The following is a 17845-nucleotide window of genomic DNA, read 5'->3' on the forward strand; positions in this document are numbered from 1 at the left end:
TGGGACTTAGGGAATTGCTCTGAAAGTCATAGGGCTTTGATGCTGGTAAAGCCACCATGTGCAGCATACTTTATTAGTTTTATGGGATCCAGGAAGGGTATGGAACAATATACCTGACACGTTGCTCCTCATCTGCCAGTTTAAGAACAGCTTGGGTGATTCCTGTTGTGAATTTGATATTAAGAAATGGTTTTCCAAGGGCTGGGATGGAGATGGTAGACGAAACACTCCCCATTTGGCACCCAAGTTGCACTATTTCAGACCCTCACGAGGATGAAGAAAAGGAGTACTTGTGGCACCTTAGAGACTAACCAATTTATTTGAGCATAAGCTTTCGTGAGCTACAGCTCACTTCATCGGATGCATGCCGTGGAAACTGCAGCAGACTTTATTTATACACAGAGAATATGAAAAAATACCTCCTCCCACGAGGATCCACGGCATGCATCCGATGAAGTGAGCTGTAGCTCACGAAAGCTCATGCTCAAATAAATTGGTTAGTCTCTAAGGTGCCACAAGTACTCCTTTTCTTTTTGCGAATACAGACTAACACGGCTGTTACTCTGAAACCTGTCACTAGGATGAGTATCCTGGATTTCCAAATGCTGGTGAATGAGCTGCTTCATATGACCTTTTTGATTTTTTTCATAGAGTACTGCTGCGCTCACTATCCTTGAGCTACTTCTTGAAGGTAGGAGAAGACAATTTCATTATTTGAGTGTTCATCTGGTCCTTTCTGGCTGTATGCTGGACCATTCCCAAGGGGCAAACTTAGATTTAGTAAAAGGACCTTCAATCATCCGATGATTTTGTAGGTAAATGCAATGATACAAGAGTGGAGTAACACATTCCCTGAGACAAAAGAGAAGAAGGCCGATAGCAAGTAAAGGAAAAACCGTAAGGGTGGAGGGAAATCTTAAAGTTGACCATGACATTAAAAAATTGGGCCAAATCCACAGCTGGTGTAAATGGGTGTAGCACCTTTGACGTTTATGGAGCCAGGTTGATTTACATCAAGTAGGGATCTGATTATCTCAGTTGTTGACACAGTGTATATATTAGATATGCAGCTATTTTTTATCTTCAAAGAGTAAAACCAATAGCATTAAGAATCATAGTCATTCAGACAGTACATGTGTAGCGTTTGATACCTTCGAGGTCTTAAACTCTGGTTTTCAGAATTAAAATGTTAATCATAAAGTGCTTTACCATATTCAAAAAGATCTGCATTACATATAGCCCTGGATTCATTACCCTCCACCTACTGTACCAAGATTGTGGCATACCTTAAACTCTTTATGGTTTTCATTATTATTACAAAGCATTGCAATTCATATGGTCCTACCGAAGGGGAAGGGAGAGCGACTGGTATCAAAAGCTGAAGCCCTTAATTTTATCCAGTAGAAAATGAACACAAAACATGGCCCTTTCATGCATATATGCAGTGAAGGCTGTTTCTCAGCTGTTAATCTTGGGAAAAAATCACCACCTCAATTTTCTGCCAGTGGGCAAACAAACAATTTTTTACACTTCAACCCCAAGATTTCCTCACTCCACCAGATACAGACAGTGATAGCCCATGTGCTATTTCAGTGCCATAGGGCCATCATTCAATTTAGTTGCCCCTACTTTGATGTGCACAGTCTGTTAACAATGGCATGTCTGACATCATCCCCACCATTGAGTCATGTCCTGTTTTTCTGTGGAGACCCCTGCCTCAGTTTCTGAGCTTCTGCTGCTTTCCTCTTCTCTTGTTCCTCTGCCTTCTTCCGCTCCTCCTTTAGCTCTTTGTATCTCCATTTGGGAATCTGTAGATAAGTGCCATCTTTGGCACTGCTCTTCCTCCTCACTTTCTCTGGTTGGTAGGTGGGTGGAGGAGCCTTGTTGACACGGACTTTGGGGATGACAAATCCTGGTCTCACACTGCTCCTTCTCAGTAGGTGCAGTGGCAGGAGGCTTGCTTTCCTTGTGACCACAGTGTTCATGTGAGCTACTGTGAGGCTGAGGGGCTGCAGACTAGCCCGCCGGTCCTTCTTTTTGGGGACCAGCATGACTCTGGAGTTCTGAAATAATTTCTCATAGCTGCTAATGTGGTCTCTGTCCTGAGATCGGATTTCCTGGGCTCTCTGCTTCCTAAGGATTTCCTGCACAGCCAGTGTGCGTTTCCCCACACAGGGTGGGCTCCCTGGGCACACAGTCCTGCAAGATACTGCAATAAAGGGGCTGCTTAGACTTGTAGTCATCCTAACCATGTGGTCAAGGACGCCATCTTCTTCAGGGCCACAGGAAGCCCTGAATGACATTGCTGACCTCACACCCTCTGAGATCCTCTGCAAACAGCTTTTTGGTTCTGTGGCCTTGGCAAGAAGTTCCTTCATCTTTGGCCATTCTGACTTATACTGATCACAGAACTGCTCAGGGCATGGCCTGTCCATCAGCCTCTGCATGAGGAAGGCTGCTTCTGATCTTCCTGTGTAACAAGCCCATTCCCGTGAAGTCATTCCACGGCTTGGGTCAGTCGCGTGAACATCTGCCCCTTAAAGGAGAGAAAGGAAAAACATTTGCGTTGATCGGTTATACCGTGCACACTTCAACTCCCACTGCCATAATCAAAACTGAATGAAGCAAGGATGCTGTCAAGAAAAATTGCATGTGATTATGTAATTGAAGACTGTAACATAATGCGCGCACACAATTCTGGAATTTCCTGACTTTTGAGTGCTTGACTTTGCAACCTTATTGCTTTGAATGTGGTTTTCTTGTATATAATTTCCTACTTTTAAATAGCACACCAAAAATAAAACAAAAAACGCCACACAACCCGAATTCCATCATGTGGAACCATACTGACCTCCCTCCCCCCTCCCCCATGGGTCACAAATAGGATTGAAAACTTTAGATCCACAGCACAGACCTCTGCCCACTTGAGCTAATGGAGTAACTGGCAGCAATAGCAGACTGTTCTCCTATATGTGGACCAGTCACTACTGAGTAATGAGACATACAGCAACGGAAGAACCCCTTCTGTCTCTGTAGTAAATGCCTACACTACAGCAGTGCAGGTGCAGCTGTGCCAGTGGAGCATTTCTGGTGTAGACATACTCTGAGTGACAGGGAGGATGATGGCGCTGTCCACTGTGATAGATAAAGAAGGGAGAATGTGGGTGATAGATCAGAAGCGCAGTTTTAGCCATGTTAAGTTTCAGCTGATGGCCAGACCCCACAAGGAGACATCAGAAAGATATGTCAAGATGTGGTTAGGGTAGAGAGAGACAGGTTGCAAACAGAAGTAGATCAGTGAGGATTCTGTACAAAGGGAATAGTTAAAGCCACCTTTGCAGAGAATATCATCAGAGACAGGGTACAGAGCAAGAAGGGGAGGGGGCCAAAACGGAACTCTGTGGGACCCCACCGAAAGAAGAGGAGGACCCACCAAATGAGACACTGCAGAAGCAGTCAGAGAAGCAGGAGCAGAAGAAGGATAGGGACAATATTTTGAAAGATAACAGCAGACAGGATTTCAAGAAGAATCTGGTTAACAGTATCAAAAGCTGTAAAGAGGTCAACAAGAATATGACAGAGTAGAGGCCATGATGTTTGGCCCTGGTCTACTCTTCACCTCCCCATCAGCCTGTCTGTTTCTGAACTCCTATTCTCTTCCCCTACACCAGCCTCCTGTTCCTTCACCTTTCCCCCTCTCAGCCTGTCCCCTTAACCTGACAGTCCCTGGACCCCCAACCTTTCCTCAACCCCACCTGTGCCTGCACTCCTTCCCCTCTCCAACTTACGTAGGTCTCTCTGGGAATATAGGAAATTGCATGGGAGTTGTTTGTTTGTTGTGTTCATACAACATACATTTTAATAGTAAGCCGAGGGTGGGAATGATTTATTACATAGGACAGGGCCCCCAACCACGTGCTGTGGATTCTGAATGTGTTTAAATTGGCCCTGGGTTTTCAGATCAAGTTTGCTGATGGTCAACCTCCCACGCATGCTTCCCCCACACCCCTAAAACCACACACACACAAAACCAAAACATTAACAATTCCAGGGCATATCATCCAGCCAGCCCCGATGTTAGGGGAGGTGGCTATTCTGATATATGATTAAACAGATTAACCAATTTGTGAGGCCATCTCCACTTGGATTTGTTTGCAAACAGGCAACACAAAGCCAAGAGTGTTTGCCTCCAGATATATTCCGGATATAGAATCATGGAAGAACTGCACTCTGACTCTAAACCACAGTCAAATACACTGTGTTTCCTCTTACTCAGATACATTTCTCCAAATTGATTAGAGAACATTTACAAGGGTCCATTGGGCTCACTATTTGTGCTGCCTCTTCTATGATTTCAGGTTCTAGCAATACAAATTGACACATTCCCAGCTCTTTTTGGAGCTATATCTCACAAAAGAAATCTACCAAATACAGAGATCCAAATCTTTTAGCAGCATACTCAATGCTGATTTTATTTCTCATCTAATGAAATCTTGTGTGTCACAAGATTTTCTTAGGACGCTACTGACTTACTTTGCAAATCCAGAAACAGTCCTAAACAAATTCCTCATTCAACAGAATTTCTAGGGACTTTATCAATTGGGTCAGACATCAATATTCAAGCCCTTTTTCAAAGGTTATGGCAGTCTCATTGAACTATTTGTCATTCAGATTTAAGGCTGGTCTAGCGAGTCTTCTTTTAGAAAATGTGTGCATTGCCTTTAGTCCTCATTTTCCTCAGATTAAATCATGTCCCGAATCCTGTTTTTCAAGCAACTAATTTGAGTAGATGTGTCACTTTGGGATATTAATATTATATTCAGTTAATGAGGTTTCATGTCTCAAGAGATTGTTATCTGCAAAACCTGACATCACTGCTGCTGTGTTTGTGCTGGGCTGCCAAAGCACCAAAGTTCCAATTAATCAGAATTTCAGACCTCTGAATAAAAATGCCCAGGGTACTATGAATTTTTTTTTATTAAAATCGAGTTGTAAGTCGCACATTTCCTGCATTGCTCCTTTAGCCTATCTGATTAGTGGCAGAATATACAAACAACTGGGTTTCTTCTCAATGTATGCAGGTCTGTTAATAAGTAGGATCTAAAATTCTGGTTAAATATTCATCTCTTTTAAAAAATACCTGCCCCACTAAACAAAGCCGCATCAGGACTTTAATTAAATGGATTCCTCAAGGAAAACTGCACCCATTTTGCTCAGTTTAGTAATATGAGAGTGCTAGAGTAAGTAGAACTCTAGTCAGGTCAACTCTGAAGCTCTCAGCCAGGCAACACTTTCCCTTTCAGGGTTTGGCCCTGTGGACCTACACCATGAAATGTATTATTTAAGGTCCAGATTCTGCTTCTTATACTGGTTTAAATCCCCAACCGCTCCAATGGTTTCACTGGAGTAGCTTTGGTGTAAATGAGAGCACTAGCTGGCCCTCCATTTTTAAATCACAGTTGGCATTTCTGCATGTCTTCTGCTGGAGGTGGTTATCTTGCTAAGAAGTGATAAGATTTGTGACCCTGGCAGTGCGGCAGCCCAATGGAAGTAACAGCAGAACAGTAATGAACCTGCTTTAATATGTACTTTTTGGAATGTAAAATGAATTCACATTTTTTAAAGATTAAACATTATGGCCAAGATTTTCCAAAGTGGCTAGTGACTGTGGCTGCCTCAGTATTTTGGTTCCCAACCTGAACACCCTGACTTTCAGAAAGAACCGGCACTCTGAAAATTGGGTTCTAATCATTCATCACATTTTTCCCTACAGGTTCCCCCATGCGACTGCTATACCCAGTACTAAAGCAGGCTGGAAACTTGGTTAGTCTCCAGTACTGAGCTCTTGCATTGCCAGTGTCACAGGAATAATACACTAATAATATCGTAATACGTGTACACAGTAAACACCTTCCGGTCATGATTTACAGCAGAAAGCACTCCATAGTGCTTTGATCATCCTCATTATAAGGTTTGCTGTCACAGGGTGACTGATCCCTTTAAGAGGAAGCAGGATCCAGGGCACATGGAATGATTAACTGCTGCCCAGTTGCGCTTAAGGAAAGGCACCTGGGCCTTCTAAAGAGGAAGATGGCTGCAGGTACAAGTTGGCAGATGCCTGTAGGCACAGCATGGCTTAAGGCTCCTGCAGGGCCCTGAGTCCTGCAGGAAGACACCAGCCGGAAAGCCTGTGGAGAAGGCCATACTCCGAGCAACAGGTTCTGGGATGGGAGGAAAACAGACCCTCAGAGAGGAGAGCTGTGCCCATCTTGGAACTGGTGCAGAAGAGTGTTTGAACTCTGAAGGGAAGCCAGACCCTCAGGGAGGAGGAGCTGTGACCATCGGAACCTGGGATGAAGACTTTGTAGGTTTCAGTTCTATTTTGAAAAACTTTGTGCAGGACTTTATAAATTGGCTCCGGGGAGGGGAATGAATATCTGGACTATGAGGACTTTTTAAGGGATCTGAGTGAAGAGGAAACTGAGGCAGGCCTCAGCAAAGCCACACTTGGTCAGCAGTGGGCACTACAGGGCAGGCACCCATTTAAACTGGCATACTGGGCTATAATCTACAGCAGTGGTTTTCAACCAGGGTTACACAAAGTTTTCCAGGCGGTACATTAACTCATCTAAATATTTGCCTAGTTTTACAATAGGCTACATAAAAAGCACTAGCGAAGTCAGTACAAACTAAAATTTCATACAGACAATGTCTTGTTTATACTGCTCTATATACTATATACTGAAATATAAGTTCAATATTTATATTCCAATTACATTATTTTATAATGATATGATAAAAATGAGAAAGTAAGCCATTTTTCAGCAATAGGGTGCCTATGCACTTGTATTTTTATGTCTGCTTTTGTAAGCAAGTAGTTTTTAAGTGAGGTGAAACTTGGGGGTACACGAGACAAATCAGACTCCTGCAAGGGGTACAGTAGTCAGGAAAGGTTGAGAGCCATTGATCTACAGTATTCTGTACAGGGAATTCCACTAGCATCAGAAACTTCCCCGTCCTGTCCTGCAGTGGCAAACTTGCTTTCTCACTCACTATACTCGTGCACATAGGGGACATGTCACCATACCAACAACATCCTTTGAAGCAACGATACCACTTCACTCCTATGGGGCATAGGGGAAAGGGAAAGTCATGATAATAAAGCAAACAATGGAAAATCATGGAATCCATGGCTTTGAAGAATGCCATCACAAAATTTCTTACAACTGTTTTCTGACTACTTACTTGCTTAGTATTCAGTATGACTAGCAAGCTTCAGGATTTACAATGCACTACCTCTAAGCACAGCTGAAATTGCCAGTCTAAAAACCTCACAATACTAGAATTAATAATGTAAATACATCTCAGTAATATAAGTGTGTGGGGATTGGGGTGGAAGGGTGGGGGGGTCAGAGGAAGATCTTAAAGCTTCCTGAACTTCAGATGTTTGAAAACTTCAATGGTCCTTTAACATAAGCTACTGTAAAACTATTCTTAAAAATACCTACTGTTGGAAAGTATGGAAATGCAGAGATAAGGTACCCAAACGAGGAAGTTACTCACCTTGTGCAGTAATGATGGTTCTTCTAGATGTATGTCCCTATGGGTGCTCCACTTTAGGTGTCTGTGTGCCCCTGCACCTCTAATCGGAGATTTTTGGTAGCAGTGTCCCGTTGAGCCCATGCATGTGCTCTCCCTCCCTCGTGGTTTGCCTCAAGGCTATTTAGCACTGCACGGGTGGTGCTCCACAACCCCCTCACTTCCTTCTCTACCACAGAGCCCTATAGAGAACTCCAAAGTAGAGGAGAGGAGGGCGGGTTGTGGAGCACCCATAGGGACACACATCTCGAAGAACCATCGTTACTGCACAAGGTGAGTAACTTCCTCTTCTTCTTCGAGTAGTGTCCCTGTGGGTGCTCCACTTTAGGTGACTCCGGAGCATTACCCACCACTGGAGGCTGCGACTTTGGAGCAGAGTCTTTTACTACAGAGAGTACTGTGGAGTCGAAGATGGTGCCAGCGGCCAAATCTTCAGTGATCGCATAAAGTTCTATAAAAGTATGAACAGAGGCCCCAATCATTGCTCTATAGATTGGGGAGATAGGGGTATCCCTATGGAATGTGATTGAGGTAGGAACTGATCTCATGGACTGAGTATGGACGGAAGCAAGTTGTGCCCTTGCTAAGTGATTAATGCAACTGGAAACCCATTTGGATAGTCTTTGAGCAGATATCACAGAGCTTTTGGATCTTTCTGTGGACGAAAGGAAGAGTTTAGGGGATTTCCTGAAGTTCTTAGTCCTGTCCAAGTAGAATGCTAATGTCCTTCTAATATCTAGCATATGCACAATTGTCTCCCAGTTGTCACAATGTGGTTTTGGGAAAAAACAGGGAGTTGGATCTTTGATTCATATGGAAAGTGCAGAAAAAGTAGGGAGAAACTTGGGATATGGCCTTAGAGTTGTTTTTATTTATTTATTTAAAGACAAAGGCCGTGAATGATGGGTGTGCCATCAGTGCCGCTATTTCTCCTATGTGCCTAGTTGAGGTGATGGCAATTAGAAATGCTGTCGTCATGGACAGGTGTAAGAGAGAACAAGTTGCCCTGGACTCGGAGGGAGGTCTAGTCCAAGCCCTGAGAACTAGATTAAAGTCCCAGGCTGGAGCGGGTGGTGTCACATGGGGGAAGAGAGTCCCAATGCCCTTAAAGAGTGTACACATTAGTGGTTGAGTAAACTCCAAGTGAGAAGCCATTTTCGCCATGAGATGTACCTTGAGGGAGCTGAGTGAGAGTTTAAAATGTAGTGCAAAATCAGAGGGAGTAAAGATGAGGTTGGGTCTGTCCATTTGGAATGGGACAAACTTGGAGTTGTTTCCATTTTGTAGCTAGGTATGTCGAGTGGTCAACTTGTGGTTGTGTTGCAACATGTGTTTCAGCTTGTCAGAGCATTCTGCTGCTAAGCCTTGGAACAAAGAAAGATCCAAGCCTGGAGGCAGAGGACCCATGGCTTGGGGTGAAGGGTCAGCCCATTGTTTTGAGAGAGCGGGTAAGGAATGGGCTGACGTCAGAGGAACAGGAGGGCATATTGCCATCTGTGTCAGGTAAGGGAGCCAGACTTGTCATAGTCAAGAAGGGCAATCACAATAACTCTCGCTTTGTTTCATTGAATTTTCAACAGAATCTTGGATAGGGTGAAAAACTGGGAAAACGTATACAAGAGGACCCTGTCCGCTGGGAAGATGAGGGCAACTGCAAGTGAATGTTTCCCCAAAGGGTGGCTGTATCTTGAAACACCTGTGAATTCAGTATACACTCATTGTCGAGAGAAAATTCCAACTGAGACTGTTGGTTATCCCATTCTGTATCCCTTGCAGACAGACAGCTGAGATGAGCACATTGTGATGGGTGCATCAATTCCAAAGTTTGAATGCTGTCTTGCAGAGAGAGGGAGATCTGGCAGCTCCTTGGCAGTTTATACAAAACATACAGGTCACATTAAGTCCATCATAACTTTTGTGTGTTGTTTTTGATGAGAGGCAGAGTTTATGCACAGGCACTCCTGACAGCCCCTAACCCCAAAAGAGTGATGTGGAAGGTCATTTCTCTGGAAGGCTATTTGTCCTGAACCTTGTTGTTGTGTAGGTGAGCTCCCCAGCATATTAGGGAGACGTGTCCCAGGGTGGTGAATGTGGGTAGTGAGAGGAGCGCTCTCGCTTGTACTGCATCAGGTTGGTGCTGATAAAGTCCAGTCACTGTACTGGGGTTAGTATGCCATTACAATGAACTGAACCTTGGAGACTACCCTGTGTGGAGCAGTCTGTACCTATAATGATCCTGCCCCAAAGGTAAGCAGTAGGAAATCTCCTGTATGATGGTTGTATTGAGATATGGAAGTAGGCACCCTGTAAGTTCAGGGCTAGAAATCAATCTCTTTGCTCTAGAACTGGTCCTAACTGCTGTGAAGTAAGGTAAGGTGACTTCTGAGTGGGGTGACAGGTGTATAGATGGCAGCTGATACTGTAAGGTATCGTTGTTCAGGCCCCCAACCAGCTCATCAAAGTGCTTATAAGAGGCAGTTTGAGAGGTCATGGACTGGGGTGCAGACTGTTCTCACTTTTGAGCCCTGGGCCTCTTACACTGTGGCTCATAACAGCACAGAGATGGTGATTATTGAGAAGATTGTGATCAGTGGTGTGGCTGAGAGGTATATCTTCTCTTCTGTTCCACAGTGTAGATTCCTAAGGAGTGTAGTGCGGTCCGAGAATCCTTCAAGATGTGGAGAGAAAATCTGTCTTCTCCGCAAAGAGTTTGGCCCTTCAAATTGGAAGTCTGTAGCTCTTTGGGAAATCTAGAGAGGTGTAGCGAACAAAAAAAAAAAAACCCCACAACCCACCTCAGTACCACTGTCATGGAGACTGGGCGGGCAGCTGTAACAGCTACATCCAGTGGTGTCTCTAGGACCGGTCTGGCTATTAACTGACCTTCTCTAAGAATGGTCTGAATCTGTTCTTTTTGTGTTTCCAGTAATGTTTCAGAAACATCCTGGGTTTCCCAAGATTAACAAAATTGTTTTGGCCATGACAGTTTGGTAATTTATGACTCTAAACAGTAATGTTGTTGATGAATACGCCATCTTGCGAAGCCAGATCATATGGAGTTGACTTGGCATTATGTTGCTTGCTTCATGCATTAACCACATCCACTATGATGGAGTTGGGTTGCGAATGTTGAAAACAAAGCCTGCCTCTTTGGGTAGAGATGTGGGGTTGTTTTTGTTTACACTCTGTTGCTGGTTGGTGCGATGGAGGCTGGCTCTGCCAGATGATTTTGGTAGGATCTAGAATCAGCTCATTAATTGGGAGGACAGTTCTAGATGAGAAGGTAGTGTGCAGAATTTCCACCAACTTGTGATGTGTATCTGCCACCTCCTGTAAGGGAATCTGCAGCTCGTCTGCCACCCTCTTGGTAAGATCCAGAAAGTTCTTAAATCTTCACCTAGTGATGAGGAGTGGGCAGCACAGTCTCATCTGGGAGAGATGAGGAGAAGTGGGCTGAAGAGGTAGCTTCCTCTTCAGGTGTGGTTTTGTTTTGTTTTGTTTGTTTTTCCCCTTCCCCCTTCTTTCCTGTTCTGAAAAAGCTGTCTCCTGTTCTGGCTCAGGTGCTCTCCTGCCCTGGCTCAGGTGCCAGGCTGTAGCAAACCATCTGGTGGATTCTCCCTGAGAGACACCAGAGACGGTCGCGCCATGTGTGTGTATATACCCGAAAAGTTACAATATAGCCTTGGGAGGGAGAGGCAGGAAGGCAGGCACGGGCGGTTGGCATGATGGAATTGGGGATGACCCTTATAGTGTGGTGGTGGGCCACCTTGAGGGGCCAGGGAATGATCTTCTCCTGGCCAGTGTCAGATTCGTCAGTGGGTAAGGGTGCTGCTGACTGGGGTATTGGCAGTATACAGCCCAGTGCTAAGAGCAATTCTGGGTGCGGGGATGTGCTTGATACCGGGGTCCTGGTACCAAGTAATGGGGATTGTGGTTCTTCCCCAATCATCAGGTCTCCAGGGTACCAGAGCTCATGCAGTACCATGGGTTCATTTGGTACCACAGAGGAGGGTCTGTGGTACATTGTCAGTACCGATAGTTGGGCAGAGCACTCCCTAAATGAGAGTTTTGCCCAGTACAAAAAGTTTGTTGGTGCCACTTTTTTAGAGACGGTATGGTAATTGTCTCTCCCTGGGTACTGAGGCCACAGGTCTCCAGAGTATCCGAGCACCTGTGTTACCATGGGCTCATCCGGAACCCCAGAGGAGTGTCTGTAGTCGGTATCAATGGTTGGGAAGGTGCAGAACACTTCCTAGATGGGAGTTTTGTTGCATCTGGTACTGAAGGGTTTCTCTATGCCGCTCTTTTAGAGATGGTACGAAGAAAGAAAAGGAGTACTTGTGGCATCCGATGAAGTGAGCTGTAGCTCACGAAAGCTCATGCTCAAATAAATTGGTTAGTCTCTAAGGTGCCACAAGTCCTCTTTTTCTTTTTGCGAAGACAGACTAACACGGCTGTTACTCTGAACCCTGTCAGAGATGGTACAGTAACTGTCCCCTCTCCTTTGGGGATGGCACTGTTGCCTCAGAGCGTGAGGGTGGAAGCCTCTGGTGTCTTGGTGCCCAAGCAGAGCTCACAGCAGGGCTTCTCCGTGTCGAGATGGTAGGATAACTGTGCCTGCTCGGTACAGAGTAGAGCTCAGAGCAGCACAGAGCTCACAGAAGCCCCTTGTCGGTGGGGAGAGCAGAGCTCAGAGCAGGGCAGAGCTCACAGCAGGAAGCCCCATGCTGAACCAGAGCTGCCGCTTAGCTCGCAGCAGGAGGTTCCTCTGCTGGTATTGTCCTACCAAGATGGCTGCACTGGGGAACACCCCTCTGGCTGGCCAGTTGCTCGGAGGAGCCTTTCCAGGGGGAGTCTGCTTGTGGCTTCTTCTTTCTCTCTCTCTCTCTCCTCCTCTTCACCACTCGACCCCTTTGAAAGTGAAGGCTCCGGGGATGATCCGGGGTCACCACCCGCCGGAGTCCCCTGCAGACTGAAGTGTTTTCTCTTTCGTGAAGAATTTTAACTTCAGCTCCCGGCTCCTGTGAGGCTGCAGTTTTAGGTGTGGCAGGTAAAGCACTTCTGTGAGGGTCTCCCAGGCACAGTGAGAGTGTCTGGCCATTATAGGAACTGACTCCTGGCAGGAGAGGCACCGCTTGGAGCAGAGAGATCCAGGCAAGCCTCTGGGCAGAGGGTATCATCCTCTAGCAGGGAGGAATATGCAGAAAAACATCGTCTTTTCTTTTTAACTGAAAAAAAAATAATTATGAGTCTACTAGATGTCTGGGGCGGGGGGGGGGAGAATGCCCCCGGACAGGGAAGGAAAGTGAAATTCTTTTCCTTTTTCTCTTTTCTTTTTAAACCAAAGGAATAAAATAAATAAAACAAAACACTAGCCTGAGTACTTTTAGGGAGAACAAAGGTAACAAAACAAACACTACTTATGCTAATGACACAGATAAGGAAGGGACAACTGCTCGTTCTGTAGAGAAGGAAGTGAGCGGGGGTTCTCCCTTGCAGTGCTAAATAGCCTGGAGGCAGACCACAAGGGAAGGAGAGCACATGCGGGGGCTCAACAGGAGACTGCTACCAAAAATCTCCGCTTAGAGGTGCAGGGGCACACAGACACCTAAAGTGGAGCACCCATAGGGACACTACTCAAAGAAGAACATTAGCTTTCCCTTGTACCCTTGTATCACTACTAAATTCACAAGATAAACTTATTCCTGCATACTGCACATTTTCAGCATTAACAATATGATACATATCCTTGCTAGGCTTTACCTGACTTAAGAAGTCTCAGGAAAATTTTCCATCTCTTTCCTGTTTGAACTCTGACAGGGCTAGAGACACCAAACTGAAGCCAGAGATCCCCAGGGGTTACCTCCTGTGTATGCCCCAAAAGACACTTTGACTCTCAGGATATAGGTAATAACTCATTTGCATGTATATGTTTTTGCTTGCTTTAATCTGTAAATAACTCTCACTTCTTTTTCCTATTTAATAAATCTTTAGATAGTTCATTACAGGATTGGCTACAAGCCTGTCTTTGGTGAAAGATCTAGGGTAACAATTGATCTGGGGTAAGTGACTGGTCTCTTGGAACTGGAAACAACCTGAATATGGTGTGATTTTTGGTGTAAGTGACCATTTATCACGAAGTCCAACTTGCCTGGGTGACAAGATAGACTGGAGAGGTCAAGGTCATTGTCTGTGACTCCATGGTAAGACTGTTATAGTGATCAAGGAGTTCACACTTGTTACTGGGTTGGTGAAATCTGATTATAGAACACACCACCAGTTTTTTGGGGGGGGGCGTGGGGGGGGGTCTGCCCTGTTTTTGACAGTCTGCCCTGAAGCTGGTACTCTCAGTGTTGAGCTACTCCAGACAGTGTGACATATGGTATATCTACATTTGAGGTGGGACTGTGATTTCTAGTTCGCATAGATGTACCCATGGTACCTCTGCTCAAACTAGCATGCTAAACATATCGGTGTAGCCCGGGCAGCACAGGGGGTGACTTGGGCTATCTGCCTAGCATGTGCCCAGGGGGACCATGTGGATAGCCGAAGCCACTACCCATGCAACCCCAGCTACATTGATGTTTTTAGCACATTAGCTTTAAGTCTACATGAGCTGGGAATCACAGAGCTGAAATGTAGATGTACCCTCAGGGTAAAAGACTATCAAAGGTGTGAAGTGGTTCTTAAAGTGTATATGTGTTATGTTTTTCCTGGGGAGTTGGCTAAGTGTGTGACTGAATCTTACAGTACCAAGAGCCAGTGTGAGCATGTGCATATTGAGGCATTGCTCAAAGAGGGTAGAGGGAAGGTGGCTTGTGCTACCTTTATGTCCTTTGATAGTGTTAGGTGGAATCCTGGTGGGTGACAGTGACTGGGTTGTAAAAGGAGGTGAAGAATTTGGACATTTCCACAACTGTGAGGCTGGCAGAGTAAAGGTATTTATGTTAATGGGGTGTATTGGGGCACTGTTGAAAGAGCATGGGCATGACGATATACTGCCAAGCAACCTTAACTCTTTGTTAACATAGTTCTTTGCCATTGAATTTCATAGTTTTTTTAACAGGTAAACATATGGTGTTGGTAGGTGTTAGTGGTCATTTAGACAGCTGTACATATCATGTCCTGGGACTTGCATACTGAGCGCCCCCCACCGCCCCATGTAAACACACATACACACACCAGCCCTGCTTCACCACACATCCCTATTCATGGCCCTGACCCATTCACTGCATTCCCCCCTCCAACTTGGCCCCTCCCCAATGCTGTATACAGGCCCCCCATCACAAGCAGGGAACTCATCTCCCTGAAATCTTCACTCCCTGACATACAAACATTTCTATTATTGTTAATTCCCCCCCACCCCACCCCACAGCCTGGCTCACATGCAGTCCCTGGAGTGAAGGACAACTATATGACAGTGGAATGGTGTTTCTGGTCACATTTCTGAACGGTTGGAGGGTGGAGTTTGTGGCAGGGCTGGGGAGAGAAATCACAGACAGGGTTTCTGCTCCACAATACTGACTGTTTTATGTTTACGAGAAAGTATTTCTATGCCATACAGCACACATTTTTCAGTCAGCGAAGAACCTTCCAATTTCTCAATGAATGTTCTTCCACCACTTACTCATAGCAGTGCTGGGGTGCACTGGCAGCGCTGGAGGGGATTATGCTACAGGAAGGTTTGGCTGCAAGGGATTGGGGCTCAGAGGGTTGGGGTGAATCGGCAGAGCTGGGGGTGCATTGAGATTGGGGTGGAGGGGCTGGGATGCACTAGCAGGGCTGTAGGGTGCCATGCCTTCCTCACTTAAGTCCCCAACTTACTTATCTACTTCTCATGGATGATGCAAGTCTAAACCAATGAATGCTTGTAATTTCTGCTGAGCTGCTCAGATGGAAATTCAAGAGCAGTGTCAAGTACTATTGTAACAATAATAATAATTAATAAATAAAACTGCTTCACTTCTGTATTTACAAGACTTTCAGAAATTGTTTTCATTTGTATCAATAGCTCCACCATGCCGCTCAATAAAGTAAATACTGGAAAGGCCCAGCTTTCCAGAGATTTACTGCTATCCCATTCAGAGCAAGAAGTACTGATGAAGCAAAGAATTTCAAATACCTGCCAACATTAAGGCTCTGACACATTCAGTTCGGCCTTGCATTGCAGATTTCATCAGTGCTGTGAATCCAAATACATTCCTCTTCTCAACATCAAGACCAGGAAAATAGTTCAACAAGTGGTTTGTAATGGTTATATGCCCTGTAGAAGGATAAAACAAGGGAGAGAAGAGTTATCGCTACTGAAAAATATTAGAGTTAAGAATCACTCTGAGGTTTAGAAAAGGAGGACTGGTGGCACCTGAGAGACTAACCCATTTATTTGAGCATAAGCTTTCGTGAGCTACAGCTCACTTCATCGGATGCATGCCGTGGAAACTGCAGCAGACTTTATTTATACACAGAGAATATGAAAAAATACCTCCTCCCACGAGGATCCACGGCATGCATCCGATGAAGTGAGCTGTAGCTCACGAAAGCTCATGCTCAGATAAATGGGTTAGTCTCTCAGGTGCCACAAGTCCTCCTTTTCTTTTTGCGAATACAGACTAACAGGGCTGCTACTCTGAAATCTGAGGTTTAGACTGCTTGAAACTTTTGAAACTTGAAACTGCTTGAAATTGACCACTAGCAGCTATCAAATATGCAAGCCATGGCTACTTAATACTATACCATTCTCTCACACCCTTTTTCACATGCTGCAGTCATTAGCATTTACTCTTAAAGTGTCATGATGGTCTGACTGGAGCATGGGAACAGGAGCCTAGAATTCCCGGGTTCTAATCCCAGCTCTGACATTGACTCTGAGTGTGGCTTTCCCCTCTATAAAAACTGATGTAATAACACTCCTACTTACCCACCTCAGCGGTTGTTTGTGGGGAATAGCTAAGAACCACATTGTGGCATGTCATAGTAAGACTTTCCTGTACCAGTTACCCATACAGTGGACAGTAGCACAGAGGGAAGAATAGCCTGTGTGGGGCTACTATGTGTCCCCCAATTCATACTGGTGGGACAGGATAGGGAATAGGTGGAGCTGTGTGGTTCCAGCACCTGCAGTGTGCCGGCCAGCACAGCAGCACTAGGGGATGTGGGCTGTGCCAGTTATAGGGCTGGAATGGAGGAAGCCAAAACACAGAATCATCAGGGTCTGCTAGTAGGGCCGTGCAAAGACATTCTGCCCCATACACTGGGCTTGTGGGAAAACCAAACTGACCCCTAAAACTCTTTGAAAATGGAAGGTCTGATGCAAGTGTGAAGTTATTCATTGTACGCACATATTGTCAAAGAACTGGACAAGATACTGCCATGGAGATATGCAGACAGCTGGTTCCTGTTCTCTAAAATCATCGAGTTTGATTAATGTCTGGTTGCACAAGACAGAGCTGAAAATCTCAACAGAACTTTGGGTGGGTTGATATTAGACAAAGGGATTATTTGTGTTCTCTTTTTGCTCTTTTTCACCATTTCTTTCCCTGCCTGGCTGTGGAGAGCCACTGGGCCACTCACTAGCAATAGGCCAGTGGGGCAGCTTTACTGGCTTCACAGTAAAATCAATGTGACTGATGTTCTGCTGTCAAGTTTTACTCTCCAAAAATGGCCATTGCTGCCTTTCATTTCCTTTGGTTTGTGTGCCACTGTCACTGGTGTCAGCAGGGATATGAAGAGCACTGGAAGACTATCACTGGCTAAAATAATAAGTGTTACAGAGCTAACAGCCTGAAGACCAATTAAAACATCAAGCCCTTACAACTGGACTAACAGAAGATGACAAACATCTAGTGCCATTATGACTCATTCAAAACAGTTTTCCCTTCACTTGTCATTTATTTTATGATGGTTTGTATAATAATGCAGTCTGTCAGGCAGCTGCAACAATCACAGCTTAACTACTGTGAGCTGTAAAAACGTACTGTCATCTCACTCTGCAGTCCAGTTGGATATTCTGCGATGCATGGCTGTCAAGTATATCCAGAAATGTTACTGAAGCAGATTGTAATTCACACAGAGCAATTTTTAAAAGAAATTTGTCGCAGCACATTTGGTGCAGTTTTCCTCAGCAGTTGTTTGCACCAACACAGTCCTACACTTCTTCTGGAAGGCAGGAAAAGCAAAATTTTTGCCAGTTAAATGGTTTTAGATAGATCTGTAGTCGTAGTGTTAACAATGTTTTCAGTCTCAGCCT

The 17845-nt window shown here is 45.0% G+C and overlaps 1 protein-coding gene across 1 annotated transcript in view; it reads right to left on the reverse strand.

Moving 5' to 3' along the window:
- Positions 1–492: 492 nt before the first annotated feature.
- ANKRD33B (ankyrin repeat domain 33B) overlaps positions 493–17845 on the reverse strand; it is a 107460-nt gene continuing 90107 nt past the window's right edge. Inside the window, exons 3-4 of the mRNA XM_084621995.1 lie at positions 15722–15862; positions 493–2536 (exon numbers count right to left, since the gene is read on the reverse strand). Of these exons, the coding sequence (XP_084478121.1) occupies positions 1686–2536; positions 15722–15862 (992 nt within the window). The 3' untranslated portion in view covers positions 493–1685. The remainder of the gene's footprint in view (positions 2537–15721; positions 15863–17845) is intronic.

The sequence above is a fragment of the Lepidochelys olivacea genome (assembly GCF_965140295.1).
Source record: "Lepidochelys olivacea isolate rLepOli2 genome assembly, chromosome: 2".
Taxonomy (NCBI): Eukaryota; Metazoa; Chordata; order Testudines; family Cheloniidae; genus Lepidochelys; species Lepidochelys olivacea.